Raw genomic sequence first — 12,171 nt, 5'->3', positions numbered from 1 at the left:
ATTTCAAATAAAACAATTATATTTTTCATTATGGAAATATGAGACTATTTTACATTCTGCCACTGTACATTTTCTTAAATATAGAGTACAAGTAGACTTAGTGTTCATGTTAGTATTAGTATTTGAATATAGTATTTTAATAAAAGAAAAGAAAAGACATGATAAAATAAAACAAAATATGGTAAAATAATAAAATGTTTAATAATTTATTAATTTTATTTTTTTTACAAAAATTGTTTAGAAAGAAAAAAAACTTAATAGACGATACATGTAAAAAGATTATATAAACTTGCTGAATTAATTAAGGAGCATAATGAGGTCATATGACGTAGCATAGGCCTAATACTGTCTTATTCCTTACTGCATTCTGTTCACATACTATTTTTAGTAGGCAGCGTACAGTGTCGAATGTTCAGTCGTCTGTTCAGTTAGCAGTAGGCTGGTAACTTCATATTGAACACAGCCAGAGATTTTGGGATTCAGATTGTGTGTGTGAGTGCTTAAGAATGGCTCATTTGTTTCAAATGGCCTGAGAGATTAGTCTTCTTTGATCTATATGATCCAAGTGAATGAGGACAACACACACACACACACACACACACACAAATGGATGAAGAAGGTGCACTAACGTCTGTATATGAGTGTTTGATATATGTCCAATAGTTTATATAAATGTGCATGTTTAATATACTCACCGATCAGTGGGTCAGAATTACTGTAAATCCTGCTCATTACCACATACCACAATGACCAGCCATTCAAGATCATCAATACTACAACCCATAAATATTTCTGTAACACAGTCTGCCAAGGCAGTGTAAAAACAGAGGGGAACAGTCATATATCACTCTCTAGCAGTTCTGAACACTCTCACAAATCTCTGCTCCCCTATGTAATCACTGACAAATAACACCAGCAGCAGTTATGACCTTGCAGTAAACGCCAGTCTCCAGATACGTACCCAAAAACAAAAACACAGACAAGTAATGGCAGGAATTTAACCGGGTAATGAGTCTCAAATAGGCCTGATTGAGTTCATGAATATAAAATCAAGTAAATGCATGTAAAGGCTCAACGTTATTTCTTTTATTTAAAAAGGGTAATGGTAATGGGAAGTACAGATGATAGTTTGTGTAGAACAGATGTTTGTGTACAGTATGTGTGTACAGTAAGGCATGAGAAATTCAATAGAGTTTTCATTTAGTGAGTCAGTGTATCAGTGCTCTGCTAAAACACTGAATATATCCAAAGAAATGTCATGTACAATAACAAAATTTCCCATCCCATCAATGGAAAAAGAGTTGGACATCTGTCCTTATCATAGGCAGGGTGTACTAGGGATAGCCTGAATTGGAATATATATAATATATATACCAAACTGATGTTTTAATAAATATTTAAACACATGTGAATGCATCTCTGCATTATCCTAACATCCTGTGCTCTCTAGATCAAGCAATCCTTATAAGCATGTGTGTGACTGAGACAGGCCAGCTCATCTGGAAGGAAATAGCATCATGGGATATTGCAGTAACCCTGGCCTGTCATTTTACACATACAACACATCATCATCACTATCAACAGGACATCATTTGGCAGCGCACAAATACTGGACAACAATCAACGCCGCATAATGTACACAGGACAGGCTGTGAAACGGAGATACGTATTACATCCGTTTAAATATATGACTCTGCAACTTCCAGGCCACACATATAAAGAGAGGATGAGCAGCCATTAATGTGGTATTCAATGCTAATTGTGTTACATCAATAAACTGGTGTTAACTCAGCTTTAAGTGGATTTTACTCAGGGACTGGAACATTCTTCTGTCAGACTGTCCAATTCACTTCATAAACAACACATGCAAAAAAGGGTATTCTCACAAACACTACCAAGAAATGTCTGGGTGTTATGTCGCTTCAAAATAAAAAGAAAATTGAACTTTGCATTGTGGTCATGGTATTGCATTTACTAAATGTAATTTATATTGATTTTAATCAAATCAAAAATAAAACAAAATGTGTCACATAAAAATGATCAAATGATCAAATAAAATATTATAATGTAAATAGACAAAATTAATACAAATGTAAAAAATGTGTTAAGGTTAGAACAACACTATTCTGTTTTATAAAATTAAAAAAGTCACATAAAATGTTTCAAATATCTAACCACCTCCTGCTTTGTAATCACTGTAATACAGTAATAAGAATGTGAATTTGTGGGACAGTATTCTTAATTTGCATGTGAATAATTCACTTTATTGAGTAAAATACTTAATTAATTTAAATTTTGAGTTGAAGTCTGAGTATTTATTCATTCGACTCGGAAACAGCTTCCATGATCATGTGCATGTATATATCAAGAAAAAGGGGAGGAAGGGGTGATAGAGTGTGAAGGAGGAATAGAGTAATTGAGCTCTCTTGGCACCCCTTGTCTTTCTCCTTGGTTTGGAAGGCAGTGCTGACCAGGCCTCTAATGGGACTGCAAGCTGAGTCTTAGGTTCAATCAGGAGGGAGCGAGAGAGTGAAGCTGATCGATACTACTGTGGAAGTCCTGCTACCAATGGCATAGAGATCCTAACTGATAAAAGAGAATGAAGTAGGAAAGGAAGAGTGGAAAGAAAAGCGAGATTGAAAGATAAGATGGGGGATTTGTAAAAGACAAAAAAAGAGGAGAGGGACTTTCTCTAATCACATGTCTTGGCGCCTGGCCAAAGGGTTAAATTAGACAGATCTTGAGGGGTTTTGTAAAGTGGAAAGTGTCCACACGCATATTCCTCCAGAGGAAGGGTCAAAGGTCATACTACTTTCTTGCTTCTTGTTAAACACCAAAACATCATTAGACAAATCCATGAGCTTGTTGATAAGATCCTTTGACTTGGGAATGTCAGATATGCCAGGTATGAAGGTTACATTCAGTAGCGGACATAGTCATGCCGCCCTCAAAAGGTTGTTGATTTAAAAGCAAATGGTACTGGTAATTTCTATTCAAATCACCATGAAATCAGCTAATCCAGTGGTCACATGTCTGGCCATGTGATTGAGATCTTTCTAGGGGGAAGACAAGATATCTGAGCCCTAATACCAGGAGGATACTCATCCATACAGTGCTTCATCTGCACAGAAAACACTCAAAAGCTGCTCTAAGATAAAGGATGAGGGCCTGAGAAGATGATTTATGACAGCTTTTCAAACAAAAGGCAAGCATGCTCCAAGGAGTAGAACAATCACTGGCAGAAGCATTATACAGACCCTAAGCTAATCAAAGGCCGCCCTGGCACAGATGGGTTCCCTCCATGGAGCATTTAGCCTTAACACGGGTTGCCACAGCTCGAGGAGAAAGCTCGAGGAGAAGGAGCTAAACTGATCAGGGAACAGAATGGAGGTACTTTAACTTGTCAAAAACCATTGAGACTGTGAATGATCTTTCCAACAAATAAGTTAATGGGATAACACGTTACATGTAACATGTGTTATGTCCCCTGCTAAAGAGACAGTCTGAATCCCAATGGTGCCCATTATACAATGCTGTTATGAAGCCCTTTTAACCTGTAAAAAATCTTTGAGACTGTGAATGATCTTTGCAACAATTGAGTTAACTAGATAACGTGTTACATGTAACAAACGTTTCCCTGCCAAAGACACTCAAAGTGTTTTGAATGATGGTTCCCATCATGCACTGTTGTTATGAAGCTCTTTTAACCTGTGAAAAGGACTGAGACTATGAATGATGTTTGCGACAAATGCGTTAACAGAATAATGTGTTACATGTAACGTGTATACATGCATGTTACGTCCCTTGCTGAAAAGTGAGTGTTTTGTATGATGTTTCCCATAATGAAATGTTGTTATGAAGTTCTTTTAACCTGTAAAATGCATTGAGACTATGAACGCTCAAACAAACTGATAACAGAATAACATGTCACATGTAACACGTGTTACATCCCCTATTGAAAAGATTGTGTTTTAGAAGATGATTCAAATCATACAATGTTGTGAAATACACTGAGACTGTAAATTACATTTGCAACAAAGGTGTTAACTGAATAAAATTTGTCATGCTACACGTTATATCCCCTTCTGAGAAGACTGTTTTGAATAATCGTCCCCATCACACAATGCTTTTATGAAGCTCTTTTAACTTGTGCAAAAGGCTAAGACTGTAAATGATGTCTACAACAAATGTGTTAATGAAATAATGTTACAGTACATGCAACACATATTACGTCACCTCCTAAAAAGAGTGTGTTTAGGATGGTGGTTCCCATCATGTAATGCTGAGAATGTTGTTATGAAGTTCTTTAAACCAGTGTAATACACTGAGACTGTAAATTACGTTTGGAACAAAGGTGTTAACTGAATAACATTTGCATGCAACACGTTATATCCCCTTCTGAGAAGACTGTTTTGAATGATCATCCCCATCACACAATGCTGTTATGAAGCTCTTTTAACTTGTGCCAAAGACTAAGACTGTGAATGATGTTTACAACAAATGTGTTAATGAGATAACGTCGGTTATAGTACATGTAACACATGTTAATTCACCTCCTTAAAAGAGTGTGTGTACAGCTGAATGGACATGGACTTTCCTTATCATATTAGTATGGAAGTAAATTGAGCTTGACAGTGAAGAAAAAACTACAGCATCGTCCTATTCAGCTTCAAACACTGATGAGTGTTTCTAGCATGTTAATAAATAAACATAAACATGTTTCTTTCCATAAAAAGTAACAATGTAGAGTAATTCTGTTTCAGCACCTATATATCTTTCCCCTATTATTGATGCATACTGCACACAAAAATTGCTAGACCTTTCTGAAATTTACATGTCCTTTACATTTATTCATTCTCAATAGCAGACGTTTTTATCCAAAGCAACTTGCAAATGAAGACTTGCAAATGAAGAACTGCACTAAAATGGGATTGTCTGACCAAGCGACTTACTAAATTCAAAGTAGAAAGATTTATCAGGCCACTGAAATCTTTTTTATTTATATAACATTCTTTTTTTTTTTTTTAAATACTATGATATTTTTACATTTTCAGTTTTCATTTTAAACTGAGTAATTTTTTTTTTTGTTTTAGTAATTTTGTTCCACTTTTTTTATTCAATTTTTTCTCTAATATTTCTTTTTGATTTTTTGTTTTCATTAGCTTTATTTAAACTAACGAAATGTTATTTTTAGATATAATAATAACAACATTGGTCCACTGAAAAAAAAAAAAAAAACCTTTGTTACATGGTACAAGGTTGCAATTATAAGACTTTTTGATGAATAACTAAGGTTGATTTGAAATAATCCATATTTATTTATTACATTTATATATATTTTGGATGAACAAAAACTCAACATGTAATGGTCATCTGTGTTGCTACTGTACCACTCAATTACTGTGGTAAACTGAATTCCAGAATTACTCTAAAGGTCAAATAAACTGAGTATAAATCATGGCTGGTTGCTTTACATGATGGTCACAAAGTATTTTAGTTTTCTATGGGGGCCGTTCTTCTTCAAAATAAGCCACAAAGTAGACCATGCTGATAATTTTAAATCTGTCTTGTTCCCATGCTGAGTCACTGTGCCAAGTGAAAATTTATTGTAAGGGTCATTTTCTTACTACATCATTTCTTACTACGCACATGAGCACTTAGAAACTGACAGAATGCGTCTCAGACAAACCCACTCTTTGAACACAGAACACGCTACGTTCCCCACAAATCTGAACTTTGACCCCAATGCGCCACCCCTTCCTCCCGTCCACTCATCTCTTAATGGATGGTGATACATAAACGTCCTCCTCCCTCTTTCTCTCTATCTGAGAACACTCCTCCACACTGGCTGACGGCTGCGCTCCAGAACAGAATGTTTGGGAGCGGTCCATGTTTTTAGTAAGCGGCTCTGACAGTGAAGTGTGCATGGCTCTGTGTGGTGTGCTCAACCGGCACTGCGGTCTGTGTCGCTCAGCAGTCTGTTTCTGTGCCTGATAAGACAGGGGATAATGGTGCTGAATGTTTAGTTCGATAAACCGCAGGGACATGACGAATCTGTGACTGCCCCAGACCGGCCAAGACTTAAAACAGACGCTAACTGCTCTTTTCATATTATTAGCTAGTATATGTCACGGTGGCTGACTTATCGTACAAGAAAAATAACTAGTCAATTTTTTCTAGTTTTGGGCATGTGAATGACTCACATGCCCAACGACCAATCAAATTAGAAAACAAGGCAATCAGCAAAGTGAGCCAATGAGAGAGATCATCAATCTAGATTCCCTTAATAAACACAATTGTCACAATATCCACAATGCTCAACCAATGCAAGTAAGTGATGATTTATAATAATAGAATGAGAAAACAATTACATTTAGATCTAAAGAATCTATCCTGCTAATGTCTCACAAGTCCATCCAAATTCATGATTCAGGCACTTTAATTAAGAGAGACAAATAACCACTGCGCAATCTAGTTCATCATTACCATATTACAGTTTTTCTAAGTCGCTTTGGTACATTTCTCCGATCAGAATTGAAATACTCAAAAGTTACTACCTGTTCAATCTTCACACCATTGTGTCACTTGTGCACTTCAACAAAGCAGTTTCTCGTTCCTTTGAACAAGTTGCAAGTGCTTCGGTACATCTATGCAAATGATTGTGTACAATTCTCTGCTGTTTCCTACATTATCAATTATGTCATGTTGATCAAAATGTCTTTATAGAAGACAACAACATCTTTAAAAAAACATCCAAACAGTCAGCATCTCAACCATTGACAGGGTGCTGAAAATACACCAGATGAATATGAAGCAGCTGTACACTGTTCCATTTGAAAGAAATGGTGAAAGAGTTAATGAGCTGCAGTACCAGTATTTACAGTACAGGTAAAACATGTATGAGCGTGCAGCAACTGTACCTCACAGTAAACAGTACAACATTGTATAGTGATATACAGTACAGTAAGTGTGACCTTATACATTTGCTATGGCTGTAGAAAAGAAGATGCAATATATGCTGCATACATTTGATGTAACTGTATCTTGGCTGGCTTCAGCTTAACGAAACGCAGGAGGTGTGGTCGAAACATCATCAGCTACAGTTGATGGGCCAGGTCAACGGGGCGGGAACATGACCCAGGGTGATGCTATCTCTGAGAATGATGAGCTAACGCATATTCCCATTATTGGGCCATACAATACAGAGTGTCTTGTCACCTTTTTAGACACTCTCTACAGTGATCTCATCCCTGAACAAGAGAGGGGTCAGATTGGAGATGACCTGCCAAAGTACGTGATGGTTTGGGACAATGTCAGTTTCTGTCGCTCCAACATAATCAGACAATGGTTTGCAGCCCACAACAGGATGCTGATAGAGTTCCTCTCACCCTACTCTCCATTCCTTAACCCCATTGAGGATTGTATTCTCAGCGTGAAGATGGAAAGTATATGATCACCAGCCACATACACAGATGACCCTTCTGGCTGCCATGGATGCAGCATGTGATGACATCTGGATAAGACACTCTAAAAGCTTCTTTCCATGCTGCATCGCATGAGAAGATATTCGTTGTGATGTGGATGAGAATTTGTGGAACGTCAGGAGGTGTAGGGAGACTGCACTGCAATTCCTACAGTCTTTTCCTTTCTGTATCGCAATGACATGGTCTGTCACCAAATTACAGTAAAAACAGTAAAAGCGTGAATATGAATCTTGTCCAGTCTCTTGCAATCAAACTCCCAAATACACTAAAGTGTAACCTACGATTTACAGTAATTGTCATCAAAACTGTAGCCATAGTTTACATCAGAACAACCTTCCAGAGTACACTGTTTATTAACAACATGATTAAGCAATTTGACTTGTCTTATTTGTACACAATGACACAAAGTCTTAACATTTTGATGGCATTGACATGTTCATTGACAGATATTTATTTTTGAAAGATGAACTATGGATTTTGAGCAAGATACTGGCTTTTTTAGGTAATCCATTGTGGTATGCTATTTGTAAGAGTTGTTTTGAGAAATGCACTTACTGTTTGGCAAATGTTGAGGATGATTCGAGAAATGTACCAAAGCGACTGAGAAAATCTGTAAGCGCCGAGCGTATGAATGTAGTAGCATTTGAAATCATGTATTTGTGCAGTGTTGCCTAATGCAGCATTCACACTGTGACTGTGTCATTATTGATGGGTAAATCCATTAGCACTATGAGGGTGCAAAACATTGATCATACAGCAGTGGGTCCCGTCTTACGTGCAGCAGTGTATGTGTGTCAGAGGTCACAGCAACAAACCTGGAATTGGAACATGCTTTATTTGTATGCCTTTTGCAGCTCGGGGTATTTCCAAACTCACTTGCCTTAAAGGGATTTTAAAGGGACAGTACAACAGAATATTACAACGACCTACTACTACTTCTGCCAAAACATGGAGTATACAACAGAGCACACTGCACAGAACACTGTATCTCACTATGCAGTGTGCTCAACAATGAAATAGAAGACATTTTGACAAGAATGTAATAAGCTTAGATAATAACTGCAGATACACAGATATTAAAATGGCCAATATTATTAGAATAATTAGTAAAATAGACAGTATATGATAGTATAATCACTATCATCTTAAATAATTAACATAGTAAGATTCTTTATTTTTGTATTTGTTTTATTGAACTAGATAGATAGATAGATAGATAGATAGATAGATAGATAGATAGATAGATAGATAGATAGATAGATAGATATTTTTACGTTTTTTTTTTATTTCCAAACATATAACAGGACACTATTCTTCTGATCATGATTTAATGAATTCATGTCATTTTTTTTATATAGTGCAAGCTACTAACCCATTCTGAACATATACTAAAATCTCTTAAACTCTTCAAGTGACCCTTGACCCGTCATAGATCCACCCTCATTTTCAGATAAGGCCATGTGAATCCTCTCTGGGCGATGCACCGTCACTAGCTGTGACACTGCAGAGCTCACAGAGAGAGAAAAGCACAACTTCCAGCACCGTGGACAGATGGACAGAGCCAGACCCCCCCACTATACCACACTGTCCCATTCCTCCAGCCAACAGTTCCGACCCAATAAGAGAGAAACACAAACACAACATACTTCCCACTTTCCAACCAAACAAACCTCAAGGATCGACCACAAAACAACAGAACAATGCCTTCCGAGCCCTTAAATTAGAGGAGCGGCGAGATTATGTCAGCCTTTACCACTGGAAAAATGCCCTATTACCAGGCAGAGGGATCTTTTGTCCAGACAGCACACGGGCAGCATTGATTGTACTCGCTGTTTTAACCAGTGAGGTGGCTGATGTCTGAGCCAGGCTCGATCAGCCTCTCTCGCTCTCAAAGAGACGAGCAGACATGTCGTTCCCAGGTGCCCTTCCCCCCATCTCTTCCTGGCCATTCCCGAAGCATATCTGCCCCACACAGTTGTCATTTTACATACTGACGTGGAGATAAACATGTACCCGAGATCATATACCAGAGAACCGTAAACACATGCATGCACAGCTGATCAAACATCACACATCAGTCACACAGTGCGAACAGAGCAACCCACATTAGGTACAGGAGAAATCCCTCTGTATTACTAACATTACAAAGTGTAAAAGTTTGATCTGGGAGAAGGATTTTCTCCATTAATGAGGCCTAATTAACCCTTCATTAACTAATTAATTAGAATTAATTCCAAAGGAAACTTATACTGCTAAGAGTTTTTTAGCTGTTATAGAAGGAAATTGCCCAATATATTTAAAAAATGTGAATGAATGGTCCTTTAAGTTCTTTTATTTTTAGTGGTACAGAATTAAACCACTCCTTTATTCTCAAAGAAATCAGGTTTTTTATTACTATTTTTTCTACTCTCTAATTTCATCCATCTGACTTATTCACAAAAACAAAAATACAAGATTGTGATGCATCAATGGTGTGATTTCATATTAAAACTGCTTTTCTTTGTATATGCTCTAGCAAATTTTATTAATTAAACAACAACAAAAAAGAGGAAGAAGAATACTTTTCTCCATATTTATATATTAAATATATTATAATATCCATATATTAAAATCAACTGGGGTCCAAAAATGGATATTGAACCAAATTGACTTTAATTGCATGGACAATTTTAAGTCATATTTGGAATAGGTAAATGACCGTATTTTATTAAATGTTTGTGAGAAGAAAGTATCAATTTAGTCTCAGATATTTCTTATAAAGTGCCTCAGGAGACATAAAAAAAAAGCAGTCGTTGGCATGTAAAAGCATGGCTGTCACTACATTTCACTAGGGCCTGGGACAACATTTTTATGGATGTGCTCCAAAAGGCCAAATGAGTGAGCTATATCAGAGAGGACCATGGTGGGCCCCCCTCGTCACAATCCCACCCCATTCCCCCTTTGGTACAGAGCTATGAAATGAATGTGGACAGTACTATACAGCCCAGATCATTTGATCTTGGAAGTATTTGACAAGAAATGCTCAAGTTAATGGGACAATTCAGCCCCAAAAAAGACAATTCAACAATTACTCACCCTGATGGTGTTCCAAACATGACCTTTGTGGAATACATAAGAACATATTTTGGAAAATGTTGGTAACCAAACAACTTTGGTTGACTTCCATTGTACAGACAAAAACACTAGGACATGTCTCAAATTACCTTGTTTTATGTTCCACAGAAGAAAGTCAGCTTTACACATTTGGAATGACATGAAGATGAGTAAACAATGACAGAATTTGGTCATCAACTATCCCTTAAATACCGTAATCTCAGAGTTTTGATTGCAGGGCAAGACAGATGAGACATGGAGATCTCCTCTGACACGTGAGATTTTCTCACAATTAAAGTCTTTTAGGATGGCAAATAACAGCAAAAAAAAAAAAATATATAAATAAATAAAAAAAACCTGTATGAGGGGCGCAGTGGGTCGGGGATGCCTAGAGTGGGTGTGTGTGATGTATTATATTGCTCAAGCAACTGCATTCGCTCTGTCTGAATTGATACAAAGAGCCTGGAACCAGTGGACTCCCGGAAAGCCCTTTTATCTCGGACACACACACATAAACTTGTCCGCTACGGTCTGTTTTCATACCTGAGTAACCCGGGCAGAGGTATGGAGCCGGAGCCCGAGCCCAGAAATCCTTTCTTCCCACTCAACAGCTTCTCCACCAGCCCCACATTCCCGGTCCGCGCCGCCTCCAGCAGCTCCTGCTCCTTCCCCATCCCGGACACAAGTTTAATCCACGAGAACAAAAACAATCCGGACTGAACGGCGAGGTTTCCTTTTAGGATTTCTGTGGCATGTTACCGACAAACAGACGCTCCGCCGTGCCGCTGCTGTGTGAATAAAGCCGCTAGTCCATACTGGAGCTCAATGATGGAATGATGAATGATGCACCGGATATTCACTGTAACACGGTCCCGGTGCAGCTGTGCTGGACGGGAGGATGATGGTCCGGTTGCCTGGAGACGGGGGTTAAATCACGTTCACCAGCCGCTCTGCCAGTGCGCTCTCGGTCACCGTACACACGCTGTTCTCTCTGCGCGCGCGCTCTCTCTCTCTCCCTCTCTCTCGGTGTGTGTGCGTGAGAGTTCGCGCGCCGTTGTACTGACAGCAGGGCGGCCCAGCATCAGTGTTTCTGTCTTTCGGTTCCTTCAGTCTTCCGTTACGAGAGCTGCTCCGGCTGGGCGTGGAGTCACTGATACCGAACACTGTTACTGTAACCTTGTTTTGATGTCATTGGCGCACGAGGAGAAAATATGTCATATTGAACGTTTATACCCTACTGTGGTGGAGAGATTGTAGCAGTCTACTACGGTACTCAGTGACTGGTATATTAACGTTAAAATAGCATGTAAAAAATGAATGTAAATATACCATGGAAAAATAATAACAATGGTAATTCATAGCAGTCATTTATTTATTGTTTGTTTTGCAAGGATACCAACTCATTTTTGGGGACAAGAACGTTACAACTATTAATCAGAATATGAACATGGAAAGAATGTGGGCTTCATGTGAACGTGTAAAGGCTAAAAGAAGATGAAGCCAATATTCCAGTTTCTAGAATTCGAGAAACACACAAACACACACACACACAAACTGCTGGACTTCACAAAACAGAATGTTACACATCCACTAA

General features: G+C 38.0%; 1 protein-coding gene across 9 annotated transcripts in view; it reads right to left on the bottom strand.

Moving 5' to 3' along the window:
- Positions 1-11,695, bottom strand: part of anks1b (ankyrin repeat and sterile alpha motif domain containing 1B) — a 150,690-nt gene extending 138,995 nt beyond the window's left edge. For 2 of the 9 annotated variants that reach the window (XM_052578121.1, XM_052578138.1), the window contains exon 1: positions 11,121-11,695. In XM_052578121.1, the coding sequence (XP_052434081.1) occupies positions 11,121-11,251 (131 nt within the window). In that variant the 5' untranslated portion in view covers positions 11,252-11,695. The remainder of the gene's footprint in view (positions 1-11,120) is intronic. The other 7 variants (XM_052578145.1, XM_052578156.1, XM_052578111.1 and 4 more) reach the window with 6 other exon arrangements.
- Between the last annotated feature and the right edge of the window lie 476 nt (positions 11,696-12,171).

Source organism: Carassius gibelio, chromosome A4 (assembly GCF_023724105.1).
Source record: "Carassius gibelio isolate Cgi1373 ecotype wild population from Czech Republic chromosome A4, carGib1.2-hapl.c, whole genome shotgun sequence".
NCBI classification, from domain to species: Eukaryota; Metazoa; Chordata; class Actinopteri; order Cypriniformes; family Cyprinidae; genus Carassius; species Carassius gibelio.
This window is presented reverse-complemented; position numbering and strand designations above follow the sequence as displayed.